Source organism: Alexandromys fortis, unplaced genomic scaffold, assembly GCF_014885135.2.
Source record: "Alexandromys fortis isolate MF-2015 unplaced genomic scaffold, M_Fortis_MF-2015_v1.1 scaffold_170, whole genome shotgun sequence".
NCBI classification, from domain to species: Eukaryota; Metazoa; Chordata; class Mammalia; order Rodentia; family Cricetidae; genus Alexandromys; species Alexandromys fortis.
The window spans coordinates 2,533,056-2,548,811 of record NW_026068084.1 but is presented as its reverse complement, the minus strand read 5'-3'; the positions used below and the strand labels follow the sequence as shown (position 1 = coordinate 2,548,811).

General features: G+C 44.1%; 1 protein-coding gene across 2 annotated transcripts in view; it reads left to right on the top strand.

Annotated features, from left to right (window-relative positions):
- The window catches only part of Prmt3 (protein arginine methyltransferase 3), a 74,081-nt gene that overhangs the window by 36,094 nt on the left and 22,231 nt on the right, over positions 1–15,756 (top strand). For both annotated transcript variants that reach the window (XM_050122120.1, XM_050122121.1), the window contains 3 exons: positions 1,767–1,845; positions 10,218–10,405; positions 12,637–12,723. In XM_050122120.1, coding sequence (XP_049978077.1) covers positions 1,767–1,845; positions 10,218–10,405; positions 12,637–12,723 — 354 coding nt within the window. The remainder of the gene's footprint in view (positions 1–1,766; positions 1,846–10,217; positions 10,406–12,636; positions 12,724–15,756) is intronic.

Sequence of the window (15,756 nt, the reverse complement as noted above, 5' to 3'; positions counted from 1 at the left end):
CTTTCTTTCTTTCTTTCTTTCTTTCTTTCTTCTTTTTCTTAATTTTTAAAAGTATTTTGGTTTTGATTTTTCAAGACATTATTTCTCTGTGTAGGCCTCGCTGTTCTGGAACTCTGTAGACCAGACTGGCCTTAAACTTGAGAGATCTGCCTGCCTCTGTCTTCCTAGTGATGGGGATTAAAGGCGTTTGCCACTCATGCCTGACTTCAGGTGATCTTCCTATTCCTTGGATAACCCACTCTTAATAATTTCTTGACACAAATTGTGATTCTCTTTACTTAATGCAAAGGTGCCCATTTACAAGCATTTCTGTGTGTAGATCTAGGTGAGCTGGTAAGTATTCATTGGCGAAATCCACACATCCCATGTCCCTTGAACACACAGGGTATACTAACAGATGCTGGTGTGTAGCATTTAGCATATGACAGACATATTTGTTCAGAAATTTCCCCTGAGCCTAAGTTTTCATGGTGTGAACACATCTACAACTCAGCATGGATGTTAGTTTTCTTATCAGTGAGTTAGTTTTTGGGAGGAGGTTGATCAAGGCAGAGACAGTCATCCGACCTATATTTCCTATGAGTTCAGTCTGACTCGCTCACCTATGGGGATGATTCTGGGTCTGCTGCCTTTTTTGTTCCATTTATTCATGTGGTTAAACATTTTCTAGTGGATGTTTGTCCACGGATGAGACAACAGCTCTAGTTAGAGTGGTGGTATGAAGGTGCAGCTCACAGGCTCCCTGATGCTGAGGGATGTGGCCCTGGAGTAGATGAGGTGTGTGACTGTCTGCACAGTACATGCTGTATCGGGTGCTGTTAGAATATGGCCTGCTTAGGACCCCAAGAGTGTTGTTGTCTTTCCCTGTGTGCGCCATTATTACCTTTTCCCTGGGAAGGGTTCACCACCATTCCCTGAAATCTAGTTGTACTAGGGTCCTGTTCCTTGAGCTAGCTTTCATGTAACACTTTCTTAAAGATGCTGCATCGCAAGTAGTGGACAAACCCCAGTGGGAAAGTGTGACACTTGCTCAGAGTATGGGCAGTGGCCCTATTCTGTCGAGAGCATCTGGTGTGCCGATGTATCCTGTGAACCTCTATGATGAATGACTGTTCCTCCTGCTCCTAATTCTTGAGAATGCATAAATACAGTGTATTTAGATTGTATCTACTCCCTGACATCCCTCTTCCAGTCTCTGGCCTCCCCCTCCCTTTTTAATGGCCCAGTGAGTACAGTTAATGCCATCTGTATGCACACCAAAGACAGATCTCTAGACAGTGCTTTGGGAGATGGCACTTTAGGTCAGGTGGCACATCGTGGTGCCTGTCATGTGCATGGTAGGATGTGTGGTAACATCTTGTAGCTCTGCCCAGTGGACACCAATAGTGTTTCCACCCTCACCCCCAGTGTGAGCCTGAGAGTGTCCAGTGTGACAGGAGACAAAATCTATTAGGACCACTACTCCTAATTAGCCTTGTAACATTCCAGGAGCTGTAGGTCTCCCCAAAGCTCCCCTTACTCTGGGGGGAAACAGTAGACTGAAAAGTGGAATTGCAGGTGCGGGTTCTGAACTTGCTACTGTAAGAACTCGATGGGTCCACTTCCCATCCAGGCCTGGCCTTCCAGTGCCACTGGATAGAACTGACTGTTCATACAGTGACGGGCAGAGCCGTGTGACATAGAAGAGAGGTGACAGCCATCGGCTGCTCTGCTGGGTCTGCTGTGCAGTGCCTGTTCCTGACGTTCGTCGTTTCCTTTCTGCACAGGGCTATTTTCTTCTTTTCGAGTCGATGTTGGATTCTGTCCTTTATGCAAAGAACAAATACTTGGCGAAAGGAGGATCGGGTAAGTGCGACATTTCAGTTTTAGTCTGATTTCAGCGTGGTGCAACCAAGTGAACCTCTGAGCTTCGGGCACACTGTGCATGGCTGAGAGTTTCAGTAGAGATGAAAGATGTTCCCATTGGAAGGAGCCTTGCTTACTTAAGATATGGAGGCTCCAAGGCTGTGGTTTCTTAGGATATCTTTTACTAGAAGGTTTTTTTTTTTGTTTATTTGTTTGTTTAATAGAAACATAAGGGCTAGGTGTGGGAAGCTTTTAATATTCAAATTAAAGTATCTTTTCATTTTTTAATCCCTGTGTCATTTAGTTTCAGTTTCCCACTCTTTTTTTTATATATTTTTTAACTTATTTATTTATTTATTTATTATGTATGCAATAGTCTGTCTGTGTGTATACCTGCAGGCCAGCAGAGGGCACCAGACCTCATTACAGATGGTTGTGAGCCACCATGTGGTTGCTGGGAATTGAACTCAGGACCTTTGGAAGAGCAGGCAATGCTCTTAACCTCTGAGCCATCTCTCCAGCCCCCCTCAGTTTCCCACTCTTAATCTTAGCAGAAGGCCTGTAGCATGTTTCAGACTAGGTTGGAGACTTTAATAGCAAATTTCCCTTGCCTCACTAACCTATGTGCTGCTCCACTCTGTGATTTAGTCCGGGTGTCTAGAAAGATTATAAGTACTTCCTACCCCTAAGCACCTCCTACCCCTAAGTCTACTATAAGCAGATCCCTCTCAACCTGGAAGCCTTTTTTCCATGTCTGTGGGAAAGTAGTGTTCTGGTTGCATCCTCGGGGGAAGTACACGTCCCAGCCTTGTGCTGGGACCCCTGGTGTCCTTGAGAACAAGGGTTATGCTCTTGCTCAGGCCCCCTAGTATCCTGCAACTGTCTAGGCAGTGACAGTACAGTTGAAAGTCCTTAGACCAAAACAGGAGAGCTAAGACAGGTCCTCCAGACAGCAGAGCACTCTGGTAGCATCTGTGTTCCCTCTTTCTAGGTCACTTGTCATATATTCTCGGCATTCACTTTAAAGTAGTTCTTGATCTCTGCTGTTAACCTGGCTAGGATTTTAGATGTTTTATCCTGAAACAGTGCACATCTGTGATTTTTGTGGTCTTTTTAGTAACTGAAGGAAATGGTATCACTTAATGATTCTCTGTGGTCGTCACTATCACTATTGCTTATGTTATACATAATCTTCACCACAGGCCTTTGAGATTTGGGGAACAGTTTCAAAAGGTGTCCTGGAAGATGACACCATTGGGCAGCCAAGCCTGCATCTCTTTTTCTTTTTTGATTTTTAAACTCATATCTGCCTGACCTAATCATTATACATGTTCTTTTCACTAAACCTTGTTTCCCTATTAAAATGCATTTAAAACATCTGACTCTTGCTGTGGGATTCTGGGGAACTCCCCCCCCCCACCTCCTCCCTCTCCATACCTCCCCAGTGGTGTCCATTGATCTCACTGAAGAACTGACAGCAGCTAATGCATTTAAATCGAGTGCTCAGTGAGATTCATTAGGTCCCCACAGCCATGGGACCATGGCAGCTGGAGGGACAAAAGGGAGGTTAATGATTCTAGCTCAGTCCATATTTTTATATAACTGATTAACATTAGGATCATCTGGGGGTGTAGTCAAAAGAGTCGGCATTTAGCTGCCTGAGCAGTGCTGTGGAATGCTATTTGTTAATATAATTAGGAGAAAAACTAAACTCACTATGAGAGACATGAAATGAACGTATATTGCCATCAGATGCTCATGTGTGCTGTGAAGTTTTGCTTTATGTTTTTCTTGTGGGGATCCTTACCAAGCAATTATAATGTCAAAGTTTTTAAAAGAATGATTGCGTTATGAAATGAGGTGTCAGTATTGTGGGCCCACGTGACCATAATGCATCCATGATGTGAATATAAGTTCATCTGTCTCCTCCTCTCCCCCGTGAAGATTTAAATCAACGTAAAGAAGTGCTAAGTTCTTGGGTAAAGAGAATTAATGCCGGAAGATGTCAATTCACCCAACCTCATTGCAAAATATGAGGAAATCTAAAACTACTATCACTTTTTAAAATTGTAGGTGAGAATTATGTATATCTCTTCCTTTTTGATGTTAAAAGTTATACAGTAGAATTTCTAAGTTTCTACTGTTGTCCTCACCAACAGGTTTGTCTTTAATTTAAGCTGATTATGAAATTTATATGGAAAAGTGAACAGGAATGGCAAGAAATCCCCAAAGTTGCAAGCCTCTGTGGTGGCAGGGACAGGAGGAAGGTCCTGCTGTATGCAAAAGTGCATCCTGAAGTCTAGACAATAAAACCAGACGTTACTGGTTCTTGTGTGGGAGACAAATTAAGAAAATTGAAAATCTCATTATAGTCACAGATGTAACTAGCACCTCATAAAATATAGGAAATTATAATTTTATTTAAAAATAAAACAAAGCCAAGTATGGTGGCTTACACCTATAATCCCAGCACTTTGGGAGGTGGAAGCAGATTAGAGGCTTACCTGGTCTTATTGGTATATTCTTGTAGTTCAGTACGTAAGAGGCATGAAGAATACTTAGGCCCCGAAGCTTAAGACCAGCCTGGGCCACATAGTAAAACCTTCAGACAATCCTTCCTCAAACAGCTTAATCTAGATAATAAATTGACCGTTGTAATTTACCAGTGAGTCACATAGAGTGCAAACACATTAGACTTGAGGGAAGAGTTTTCTGGGAACTTAGATTTAGAATGATTTGTGATGTTGACTATATGTGTAAATCCCCACGTGACAGAGTCACGAGGACTAAAGTGGGGAATCCATCCAGTTCTTACCATAAGCCTGGTTCCTGACATATTGGTGGATCCTCCCAGCAAGCAGCCAGCAAAGCCGAAGGAACACTGGGTGAAGAGTTGAATGACAGCTCACGGACAAGGATGGGGCAGCTGACAGGTGCTGCCTCTGTCCTGTTGTGCGCATGCTTCATTGGAGGACACTTTCCTTGAAGTCACACAGGGTCTTCCTACTTCCTTCTGGAAGTTTTGGTGTTTTTATTGAGTTTATGATTCACTTCAAGATCACACCACCTTTATCACACACCCAGAGGAAGAGAGGAAGAAAGCAGTGGGGCAGGACAAGGCCAGATCTGTATACAGGGCGCCTTCCTCAGTTTCTCTCACTCCTTTCACCTCCACATTGCTTTAGAAAGACTTGGAATTAAGATGGCCCTGGTGAATAGGACAGTTAGGAAATAGCTATGAGCCCCCTGGTCTGTGAGCCCTTACAGTGCTGGCCTTGCAGGCATTGTTTCTCACTCGCCTACCTGTGCTATGGAACTAAAAATGCTTGGTTTTATTAAGCTGATGTCCTATGATTTTGCTGAGCCTGATAGTTATTTCTAAAAGGACTTCCTGTGTAAACAATTCAGTTGTCTGCAGAGTTTTAATATTATCTTTCTGTACCTGTGCTTCCTTTTCTTACTTATAACCCTTGATAAAAACAAGAGAATGTTCTTTCAAATACAAATGACTAAATTGACTAAATAAGTAACTGGAACTTGAAGAATGAGATGTTTACTGCTTTCAGAGATCCTCCGTGAAATGTCTGCTAATTATAGCAGGGCAAAGCGAGTAAGTTCCGGTGTGGAAGCCCCACCACCCTGAGAAATCAAAGCTGACATGCTCAGGAGAGGAAGAGATTGAAATTGTATCTGCTAATAGCATGGAAAAGTAATTCACTTCTGTAATTTGCTCAAAATCAGCAAGAGTTTCTAAAATCACTTTTAGCAGGAGGAAGTTGAGAATCTATTGATCTTCCTCCATCAGGAAGGAACTGTTTTTGCCATTTGTATTTCCCTGTCCTGGACTGTGGAAGCAGGTCCCAATGCTAAGAGCCCCGATGCATTGGGCTCTTTCGGGCTTTTATTCACTTCCAAGCTCACCACTGTGATTTACTTTCCAGGGCTCCACATGCTCACTAGGGGCTTTGGTTAAAATACAGATGCTTGGGCTTCATGGAAGAGGCCTTTGAACGCAGTCCAGAGGCAGAGTTTTATAATACATGTGTAAGAGGACTTGTCAGGAGAAACAGAATTCACTCCAGGCAGTGGGAAAGAGGGCTTATTAAAGGGCAGGAATGCTACAGAGCGTGGTAGCTGAGAGTGATGCGGCCAGAAACTGCTGCATGGCTGGACCTGTGGCTGACACATTACTGTAGGTGTCCTGGAGATGACACTGTCTCTGTACCCATTTACCAGAGCCTTTTTCCCTTACTAGCCTGGCCTCCTTTAGACTGAAGAAAGCCAGCTTCTGCCACGTGCCTCCTGACAAGCAGCAGAGCTGGAACACCACTTGCAGCAGCCTCAGCCCTGCGTCTGACCTGGGCACACCAAGCTGCCTCACAAGCATCTGTCCCTCCAATGCCTCCTGTTCTCTCAGCCGCTGGGCTGTTGCCTTTTCACCTCTATTTCCGTCCTGTCATTAGTCACTCCACAAAGTGAGCAAGCCCATCCATTTCTGCTTTGCCCAGTTTTATTAATAGTTAAAATGTACTTGCTCTTTCTCCTTTCCCAGCTAACAAATATTCTCCTGCTTTAGGAGGGTGGAAATCTCCCATTTGAAGAACAAGGCAGTGGGCTGGCATGAAGGGGGAAGTCTGGGGTGTCTCTAGACAGACCTCAAGACTTGTTTGTCAATTGGTGGGTTTGTCTTCTTAGCAAATGAAGACTGCTTCTTTTGGCATTACCTCCCTACCTCCATCTCCTTTTTTGTAAAATAAAGATTATAACCCAGCTATAGACAGTCATCTCAAAGTCTAGACGAAGCACCTGGTTCAAAGTGGTTTTCTGTTATATATTAAGTCTCTTGCATTCTTGCTGGAAACAAGAGCAGCATTGGCTGGTGCCTTAAACAGTGGTGAAATGGGTTGGAACATGACACCTTCGGCCAGCACATTGACTCTCACACTTGGACCTCACATCACACGGAAGCCATGGAGCCTGGTTGCTGGGGCTCAAAGTTCCCTATGCTATTTTTTCCTTAACTGCCTACTTGAACCACATTTGTTACTTTGGGTTTTTTTTTTTCCTAGAAATAATGCTGATAATGTTTATTTTTTTCAGAGCAGAGTTTCCAGAGCATATTCTATCTTCATATCAGGTTATGTAAACTTTAATGGAGCTGGTCACTATTTATAAGGTAGTGATGTGGAAGAACAGGTGTAGTTCCCAGTGAATATCTCATTTGTAAGTTACTCTTGCTCTGTATATCGGCGAGTGTTTCCAGTGCTTTGGCTCCTGTGTGCCAGTGTTTCATGGGAATTGTATTCTCGTTCCTCAGTCTCGGCCTTTAGGGCCCAGAAGTTTGTGAGGCCTTCCCTAGGGATGAAGGAGTTCCCATCTTGGTCTGCTCACCTCATGAGCCATTCCAGTGACAGATGAATTCTGGGCAGTGAATCGAGAAGGACACAGATGTCAAAGCCATGGGTTTATAAATGGTTTGGTAACTGGCTGCTTTTGTCCAATCAGCATTTGGCCGATTTCACCTACAAGCAGACATAATTATTCACTTATGGCTTCTATGACACAAAACAAAACCCACCAAAACTGAGTGACAGATGTGTGTGACCGAAGGTAAAGGTAATGGAGTCCTGGCGGGGGTCCAGGACTTAGGCAGTGGTGCCAGAGTGGATCCGAACCCAATGACCTCTAGCACTCTAGGATTATTCACGTATTTCTGAGAACTGAAAAAGTAATTTCTGAGTTCAAAAATAAGCACCAGGATTTTTATCTCTTTGAAATATAATTAGCCTGAAAACTGCGCCTCAGCACTTAGAAAAGAACCATTCTGCTCTTGATTTTTTTTCCTCTAAGCCTGGCTTGCAGTCAGTTACAGTTTTCCTCATGAAAGGGCCATCTTTGTTCTCCATGGTGTCCCTAGCACAGCACACTACTTGAGGAGGTGGCAGATCAGTGACTTTTGGTGAAAGTCCAGGTTGTATTGTCACTGTGACAGGCCACAATCCTGCCCTCTCTTAGCTCTGGCACCGTAGCACAGTGCCACTGTGGATGATGGGTAAGCTTGCTACTGCAGTGGTCTTATAGAGAGTGTACAAACCCATGCAGCACACTGGATTGATGTATGAGCTGTGGTTTGCCAAACTCAGTGAGGATTTTTCATGCTCTGAACTGCTCGTGAGCTGCAGTAAGTCACATGACTGTCCATGTCATGTACAATGCTGCGTTACATTTAGTTCCCATGAACTGCGGAAACTCCTAACAGAAGCAGTCAGACGCCCTGGTAAATCTCACCTTCACTGTCTTCCCACTTTTTTCTGGCAAGGCCTCTTCTTATGAACAAGGCTTTATCGAACACAGCCATTCTGCTCTCACAGAAAGTGGTCATTTCAACAAAAAACAAATGGCTTCCAAAGCCTGCAGTGATGACTTTACAAAAGATGTCTGCCAACCTGACTGTGCCTTCCTGTGTTCCTCAGGCCCTACTGCAGAAAGCTGCAGCTGTGGCCCAAATTCCATACAGGGTGTGAGGAGCTGCTGAGATGCCCAGTGCTGCTGCCCTGCCTCAGGATCAGCCTTTGTCGTTGTGTCCCCTGTTGAGATGTGGCTCAGAGGCTAACCATAGTGCCTGTGGCGGTCTGTTGTTAGTCAGCATCCTGGTAACAAGCTCACATTCCTCAGAATGGAACCAGCCAGAGAGCTTGGCATGCTGGTGGAAGAGGCCCTGGTTAGCTAGCATACTCTTGTGCATGACTCTTGGTGATGCCTGCAGAAGCTGAACTGTGAGGCAGCATTAGAGCCCGCGTCCCTAGGATGCAGATCTTATCCTGGCCATTATTCTAGAGATAACTTAGAGGTTTGAAGAATACAGATTTTAAGGGTGAGGTAGAGGGCGATCTCAAAGTCTGAAGATTGACTGCTTACCCGACTGTTTCTGTGGTTATTTAACAGTTGTCATCTGATATGGGAACATGGAGCTGAATTTTTTTGATTTATGAATTCACTAAAAATTGATGCTGGAGCTCTTCATAGGAAAAGTTAATTTCCATGTTATTCATAGAAAGAAGTTGTGTGTTGTGTCGCAACAGCCGTTCCCATCACTACCATGTCTGTTTCCCAACGCCCCTCTAGTGCCCTTCCCTGTCCCCTCTCAGCCTCTCTCGCTGCTTCTCCTATGCCATAAATTCTGGTGCTGATGACATACCTGCTGCTGTGTCTCATCCGTTTCAGCTGTGTATGATTTTACAGTGTGCATGCTCAGAGTCTTCAGTTTTGTATCTTAGAATTCCATACCTGAATGTTTCATCTGCTCATTGGCATTTTCATTGGTGCCAGAAGCAACGCACTCATTCCTCCTGATCTGCCCAGATCAGTGCCCTTTTACAGGGGACAGTCTGCTCAGCTGCTAAAGCCCAGCATTGCTCGCGATTCCTCCTCTTCCTGGCCCATGTTTGCTGAGTTCTACCTCCCAACTGTCCTTCAGATCTATTTCCTTTTCCTGCCCTAGCCACCGGCCTGGTTTTCACCTCCTGAATCATTAAACGTTTCTGAAATTGTTTATTTTCCTCCCAGTCATTCTATACTTCGCACTTAAAATGGTTGTTCTGAATTTTCACTGAGTTATCATTCTTAAAATGAATTCCAGTTCACTGCAGTGGTTTGTCGAGACCCCTTTGGGCCTTGTCTCTCCACCTGTCTAGTTAGAAGGCAATGCCACCCCTTAATGGTGACTGACGCGCTCTCCTCTGCTAGAGCACTCTGCTCACCCCACTTCTGAGCTGGTTTCCATTCTTACATGGTAGCCTGCTTCCCCTACTGATTTCGCTGGGTGATCCACAATGTCTTGTGCTTTCTCTTTTGAGGCCAGCCTGGGCTACATGAGATCCTGTTTCAAAATAAATAGATAAATACAAGTTTCTTGAAGGTAGAAATTTGTATCCACGGGTCTTTTATTTAGACTGGCATACATTTAGCAATCATTTTATATTAAATAAAACTATAGTATGAGCTGGTTCTCTCTCTGCCCATAAAACTCCATTGTGATCCCCCCACATACTTTTCCAGATCGTTTGTCTCTTTATGTGTAATTTAGAGGAATATATGAAATCGTTTTTAAGTTGTCATATTTTAGGTTTTAACATGAATATGTTTATTTCAAAGTTGTTTTAGTAATTTTGTTAGGCCATTTTGGGGATGCTAATTTTACCATCATGATTATAGACACTCTGGGAACTTGGTTGTCTCCCCGTCTCTGTCTTCATTGATCTCTCCTTGCTAGTATTCTGTACAGACAGGTTTGATGTTTATAATTAGCCATTTAAAACTATCCTCTAAGTGAAGAGAAGACGCTACATAAATGGGTATTTTCTTTTTTCCAGTCTACCCTGACATTTGCACCATCAGTCTAGTGGCCGTGAGTGACGTGAGCAAGCACGCTGATAGAATTGCCTTCTGGGACGACGTCTATGGCTTCAACATGTCATGCATGAAGAAGGCAGTTATTCCAGAAGCTGTTGTGGAAGTTGTAGATCATAAGACTCTTATTTCAGATCCTTGTGATATAAAGGTAGGTGTGAGCATGCCCTCTGTGTCTGTGGGGCTTGATGCTAGGATTGATACACATGCTACAATCCATATAAGTGCAAAATGAGGACATGTATACATGTGGCCTGTATGCGTACTGCCGTACTCTTCAAATCATCACTTACTTCCCTTACTGCCAAGTGAGTGCTGTTTAGTTTAGAGCATTTTAGAAGGTGGATGTCTGCACAAAGGAGATACGTTCAGTCCACAGTTGCCCGAATCCAAGGGGATGGGGCCACAATACAGGATGCCTGCTTACTGGCTTTCCATGTGGGCCTCCTGATTTTAATTTAGTCTAAAACGGGATCAGGCTCACTTCTGGGCCGTGGTTGCATAGAGTCACTTCTCATTATTCCATTTATCAGCCTTCAGATCCCAGTGCTGGAGCTGCTCGACTCACTTGTAGTGGTTTGGCCTCCTGAAGGCAGAGGCCCACATCTGCAGTGCTGGCATCTGCCTCACCACCACCTGGTATCACATCATCACCATCACACAGTTTAACTTGTTTGATTTCTTCCAGACTCGTTAGATTAATTACCATGAACTTACCTGAAAAATTCTCATTAAGTCCTTTTGTGTTTTATTTTTGTCCTTGTTAATTATAGCATTACTGTGACTGTTGATTTTACATGGGTTCACCATAGCTTGACAGTGAAGAGGCACATTGAGTTTCTTAGCACATTGGCTGTCTAAGTAGATAATGGAGTGTGTGAAGTCTTCCAGTCAATGGCTTTAGTAATATCTAGCTATTCTCTGCACAAAGGAGACTCCTCAGCAAGCAAGCTTGATTAACTGTGGGGCTGCTGGGTGTCCTGATGCACTGATGGCCACTATGGGCCTGCTCCATGCTCCTGCCCTGGTACCCTGGTAGGAAGAGATGTGGGGAGCTATTTGCACAGAGCAGAGGGGAACAGTTAGTGCCGCTTTGGCCCTGTTGCAGAGCAAGAAGAGAGTAGTGGGAGGGAGTGCTGAGTTCTCTCCTGGTGCTGTCTTCTTCATCCCCAAACTACTGTGAATGGCTGAAGTAGCTGATTCAGGACTGAAACCCTAGGGTGTTTAGTAGATGCTCTGTGACATCAAGCGTGCCTCTTCAGCACCATTTCTTTCCTCCCATTCTTCCCACTCTTAAAAGTCCCCACACTATGTAACTCTCTTTAAAATCTTTCTTCAGCTATCTTAAAGACTGTGATGACCAGGCTGTGACTTAAATTCTATCACTTGTCAGCCGTTCCCTGAGCTTTAGTCAGGGCAGAAGACAAAGAAAGGAATGGGCTGTTTCTCTCCAAGATGAATCTTAACTTTTGAATTATTGTGGCTTTTTCTACTATCTAACATGCATATTAAATTCATTGAGAGATGAATTTTTCTGACAGTCTTTCCCTTTAGCAGCATGTGTTTCCAACTTGGTATTTCCTTGAAGATTAGTGTCATAACCTGAAACTTAGCAGAGAGGGCGGTGTGCAGTGCTGGTATGCAAGATGATCTCAGTGGAGGGAAGAACACTAGGTTTTACATTTGAAGTCTGGAGTTGTTGAAATAAGGAGCGGCGGCGGGGCTGCGTCCCCAACACCCCAGCCGCTTGGCTAGCTCATGCCCGAAATAACAACACACAAACTGTGTTCATTTAAGAACTGCTTGGCCCATGAACTCTAGCCCTTACAGGCTAATTCTCGCACCTGGACTAGCCCATTTCTAGTAATGTGTGTAAGCACCCCAAGGTGCGCTTACCGGGAAGATTCTAGCCTACATCCATCCTGGCTTGTAGCTGCCTGGGAGAGCTGAGCATGGCGTCTCTGCTCCAGCAGAGCTGTCGGGTCTGTCCGGGAACAGAGCAGAGTCTGACCTCACTTCCTCTTCCGCCCAGCATCCTATTCTGTTTATTCCACCCACCTATGTTCTAAGCTATGAGGCCAAGCAGTTGGTTTATTATAATTAACCAATGACCTTCCTCCATCATGGAGTGTGTCAGCAAAGCTAACAGACAGATCCGCGGGTGACTGCATAGATAATACTGCTTCCAGAAGTCAAAGTAGAAGATACCAACTTGACTTAAAGAAACATTAGCTAACTGTTAATGTTCCTTTAGTGTGGGAAGAATCCTCAGGCTGGCTTGTGATTAGGAATTAGGCAACACTGGTTTACAGCTGCGGTGTATTAGCTAGACTTTGTTATTCCTGTTTACTGATCTTTTTCTTTCTTCTTTCTGCTGGGAAGCATATAGATTGCCACACTACATGTATCTCAGACTTGGAGTTTTCTTCAGATTTTACCCTGAGAACCACAAAGACAGCCATGTGCACGGTAAGCCACCCCTTCCTACTTCCACAGATCTGACTAGCAGTGCAGCTGATTGGCAGAGTAATGAATTAATTACCAGGCTTGTGATAAATGAAAACGGCTATTGCCATTGACAGTCTGTCTTTGCCTTTGCTGTCGCTGGACAGATCTGCTTAACAGATGAGTAGACTTCAGAAAAGTCCCCGCAGCTGGGTGTGGTGATGAGTGCCTATAATCTCAGCCCTCGGGAGATGAAGGACAGCCACAGCTATAAAGACCCTGTCTCCTACAGCTAGTTTAGTTAGTAGACAGTAGTGGGCAATCTTGGTTTTTATTTTCCTTTCCTCCTTTGGTTATTATCTATCATACTTAGTGGAGAATATTCCACTTTGTCTTCAAAAACAAAAGTTCTTATGCTGTGCCTCCCTGTCGGTCTCCACACTTAATTTAGATATGTTTACGGACTCAGCTCTGGCACAGAAGAAAAGATGAGGCCTTTGAAATGGTAGGCAGATCCAAATACACATTTGTAGGTCTGTCTGCCTGTGGAGACAGAGTTCCACTGTGTAGCCTAATTCTCTCTGCGTCGACAGCATGCTTGTGTGGAGGAATCCAGGCATGTTAAGCCCAAACTGTCAGGGAATTATGGTAGGTTTTAGCTGAGAAGCAGATATTCCTATGTAGTACTGAATGTTAGTACTTCTGAGAGTTTTCTTTCACATACTTTAAATCAAATGCATCTTCCTGTGATGGCAGGCAGAGTGCCCGTGTGCATTGGGCAGCATTCGTTACTCTGTTCTCACAGTCGTTCAGGTTGGCTTGATGCTGCATTCTACTGAAGAGGAGTAGAAACTTCTGCTGTCCTTTATCCCCCTGACTCCGCAAAAGCCTTGTTAGTGGGATTGTACGAGTCAGCCAGAGAACACATAGGACAGTACAGTTGTTCCATCAGCCAGAGTCAGATACAGGCGCATCTGAAACAAGCCTAAAATGTATTCCATTCTAGATATGGTGAGCCAGAAGTCTAGCAGCCGTTGTTCCAGAGGAGGATGGAAATTTTTGAATCCATGTGCAGTCCAAACAGACAGCTAGATTTAGCTGAGGAAGTAGGCCATGCGTCTCTCCTTTGTAGCAAATACAAAATCCTGGACTAGAGAGATGACTCAGTTGGTAAAGGATTTAATCCTTAGGACTTATGTAAAAGTGAAAGGTGGGAATTGATTTCACAAGTTGTCCCCTGCCCTGCACACACATACTGATAAGGAAATCCTTTAAAGAAAAAAGAAAAGTAGATCTTTGAGTTGTTAAACCTTGTCTCTTGGAGAGAACTGAGATGTTTGGATAAGCACCTGCATTTCCAGCAAACGCCTTCCTTCCCATGCTCACTTGACCAGGAGATTGGCACCACTAGGACACTTGCACCTAATGCTCCTAATCATCTCGTCATCTGAAGCCTGCCTCACCCCTTTGCTCTGGAGCTGTTTGTGTGAACATGGTCTCTGCGGCTGCTCCTAAAGAGACAGCTTCTGTGTTCATGAAGAATAATCCAGCACAGGCGTATTTCAGAGGACAGGTGTCAGATTAGTGAAGGGCAGTGCCACCAATGGGCAGAGCTGGTGATGGTGGAGGTGGACGGCTGGGAGGCAGCGTGGGGACTGAGTGCGGGAGTTTGTTGGTTTTAAGTAGAGAGAACAAAGTCTGTGGATTTGTACTTGGAAGAATAAACTTCAGAACAACTCAATGCCTTTCTCATTCTGAAACTAGAATACCTAGTGACAATGTTTAAATACATGCACAGTGTTTTTCTCCTGAGAGATTCCAAATTTGGGCCTAATTAAAAAACTAGAGAAAATTGAATTTTTCAAAATAAAAAGAACACCCTTTGGATTTAATTTTCACAGCATGTGTGCTGCGGGCTGAGCCTCTCAGGGTGGTTAGAACCTTCTATGAGTAAACACCTTTCCTGCACAACTGCACAACCCTTTTGCTTGCCTACACATGTACACACAGCATGGACATTTCAAAGCAGTTTTAATTTGCTAGAGTTTATTGACAAATAGCTTCACCTTATGAATTCTAGTTTTGTTATAATTGTTTGTTTTTTATTCTCTATGTATGGTGTGTGTGCATCTGTGCACGTGCGTGCATGCGTGAATGCCAGAAAAGAATACTGGGTGTGTCCTCAGTTACCTGCCTCCGTGTTGCCTTAGACAAAGTCTCTCACTAAAGCAGAAACTCAACTTCTAAGCTAGGTTGAAGCCAGGAGATCTGCTTGCCTCTGCTCCAAGGTCTACTACTGCAAAGGCACACAGCCATGCTTGGGCTTCAGCTCAGGTCTCGTGCTTGCACAGCAAGGGCTCTTTCCTTCTGAGCGTCTCCCCGGCCCATCTGCATTTCTAGCTTGTCTTTCATTTTGTTCATTTAGCTGTGGACTTGCTTGCTGTGCTGAGCACATCTCCAGCGCAGCTTCTCACCAGTATAGGAAACCATCTCCTCTGGGCATAGTTACATGTGCCTCTAATCCCAGCACCGAGGAGAATGAGGCAGGAGAATTACAGCAACACTGAGACCAGCCTAGTCTGTGGTGTGAGATCTGTCTCAAAAACAAATAAACAACAACAACAAAAAAATTACTTTTTTTTTTTTTTTTTGGCTTTCAAGACAGGGTTTCTCTGTGTACATCTGGCTGTCCTGAAACTCACTCTGTAGACCAGGCTGGCCTCGAACTCACAGAGATCCTCCTGCCTCTGCCTCCCGAGTGCTGGGATTAAAGGCATGGGCCACTACCACCTGGTCAAAACAAAAAACAAAATGTAAAGTACTGGTTTTAGAAGTGTTTTTCCCCTTTACCCATATTTGCAATCATTTCTAAGGTCTGTATTTGCTGCCTCTCTGAGCCAATCCTAAATATGTTTCTCTTGATTATCTTTAATTATGAGTTTCCCAATTTTTCATACTGCATATAATTATTAGCTGATTAGAAGAGTGGCTCAGCAATTGAGATCACCTGTGCTCTCCCAGAGGACCCAGGTTCTCTTCCTAGCACTCACATGGCAG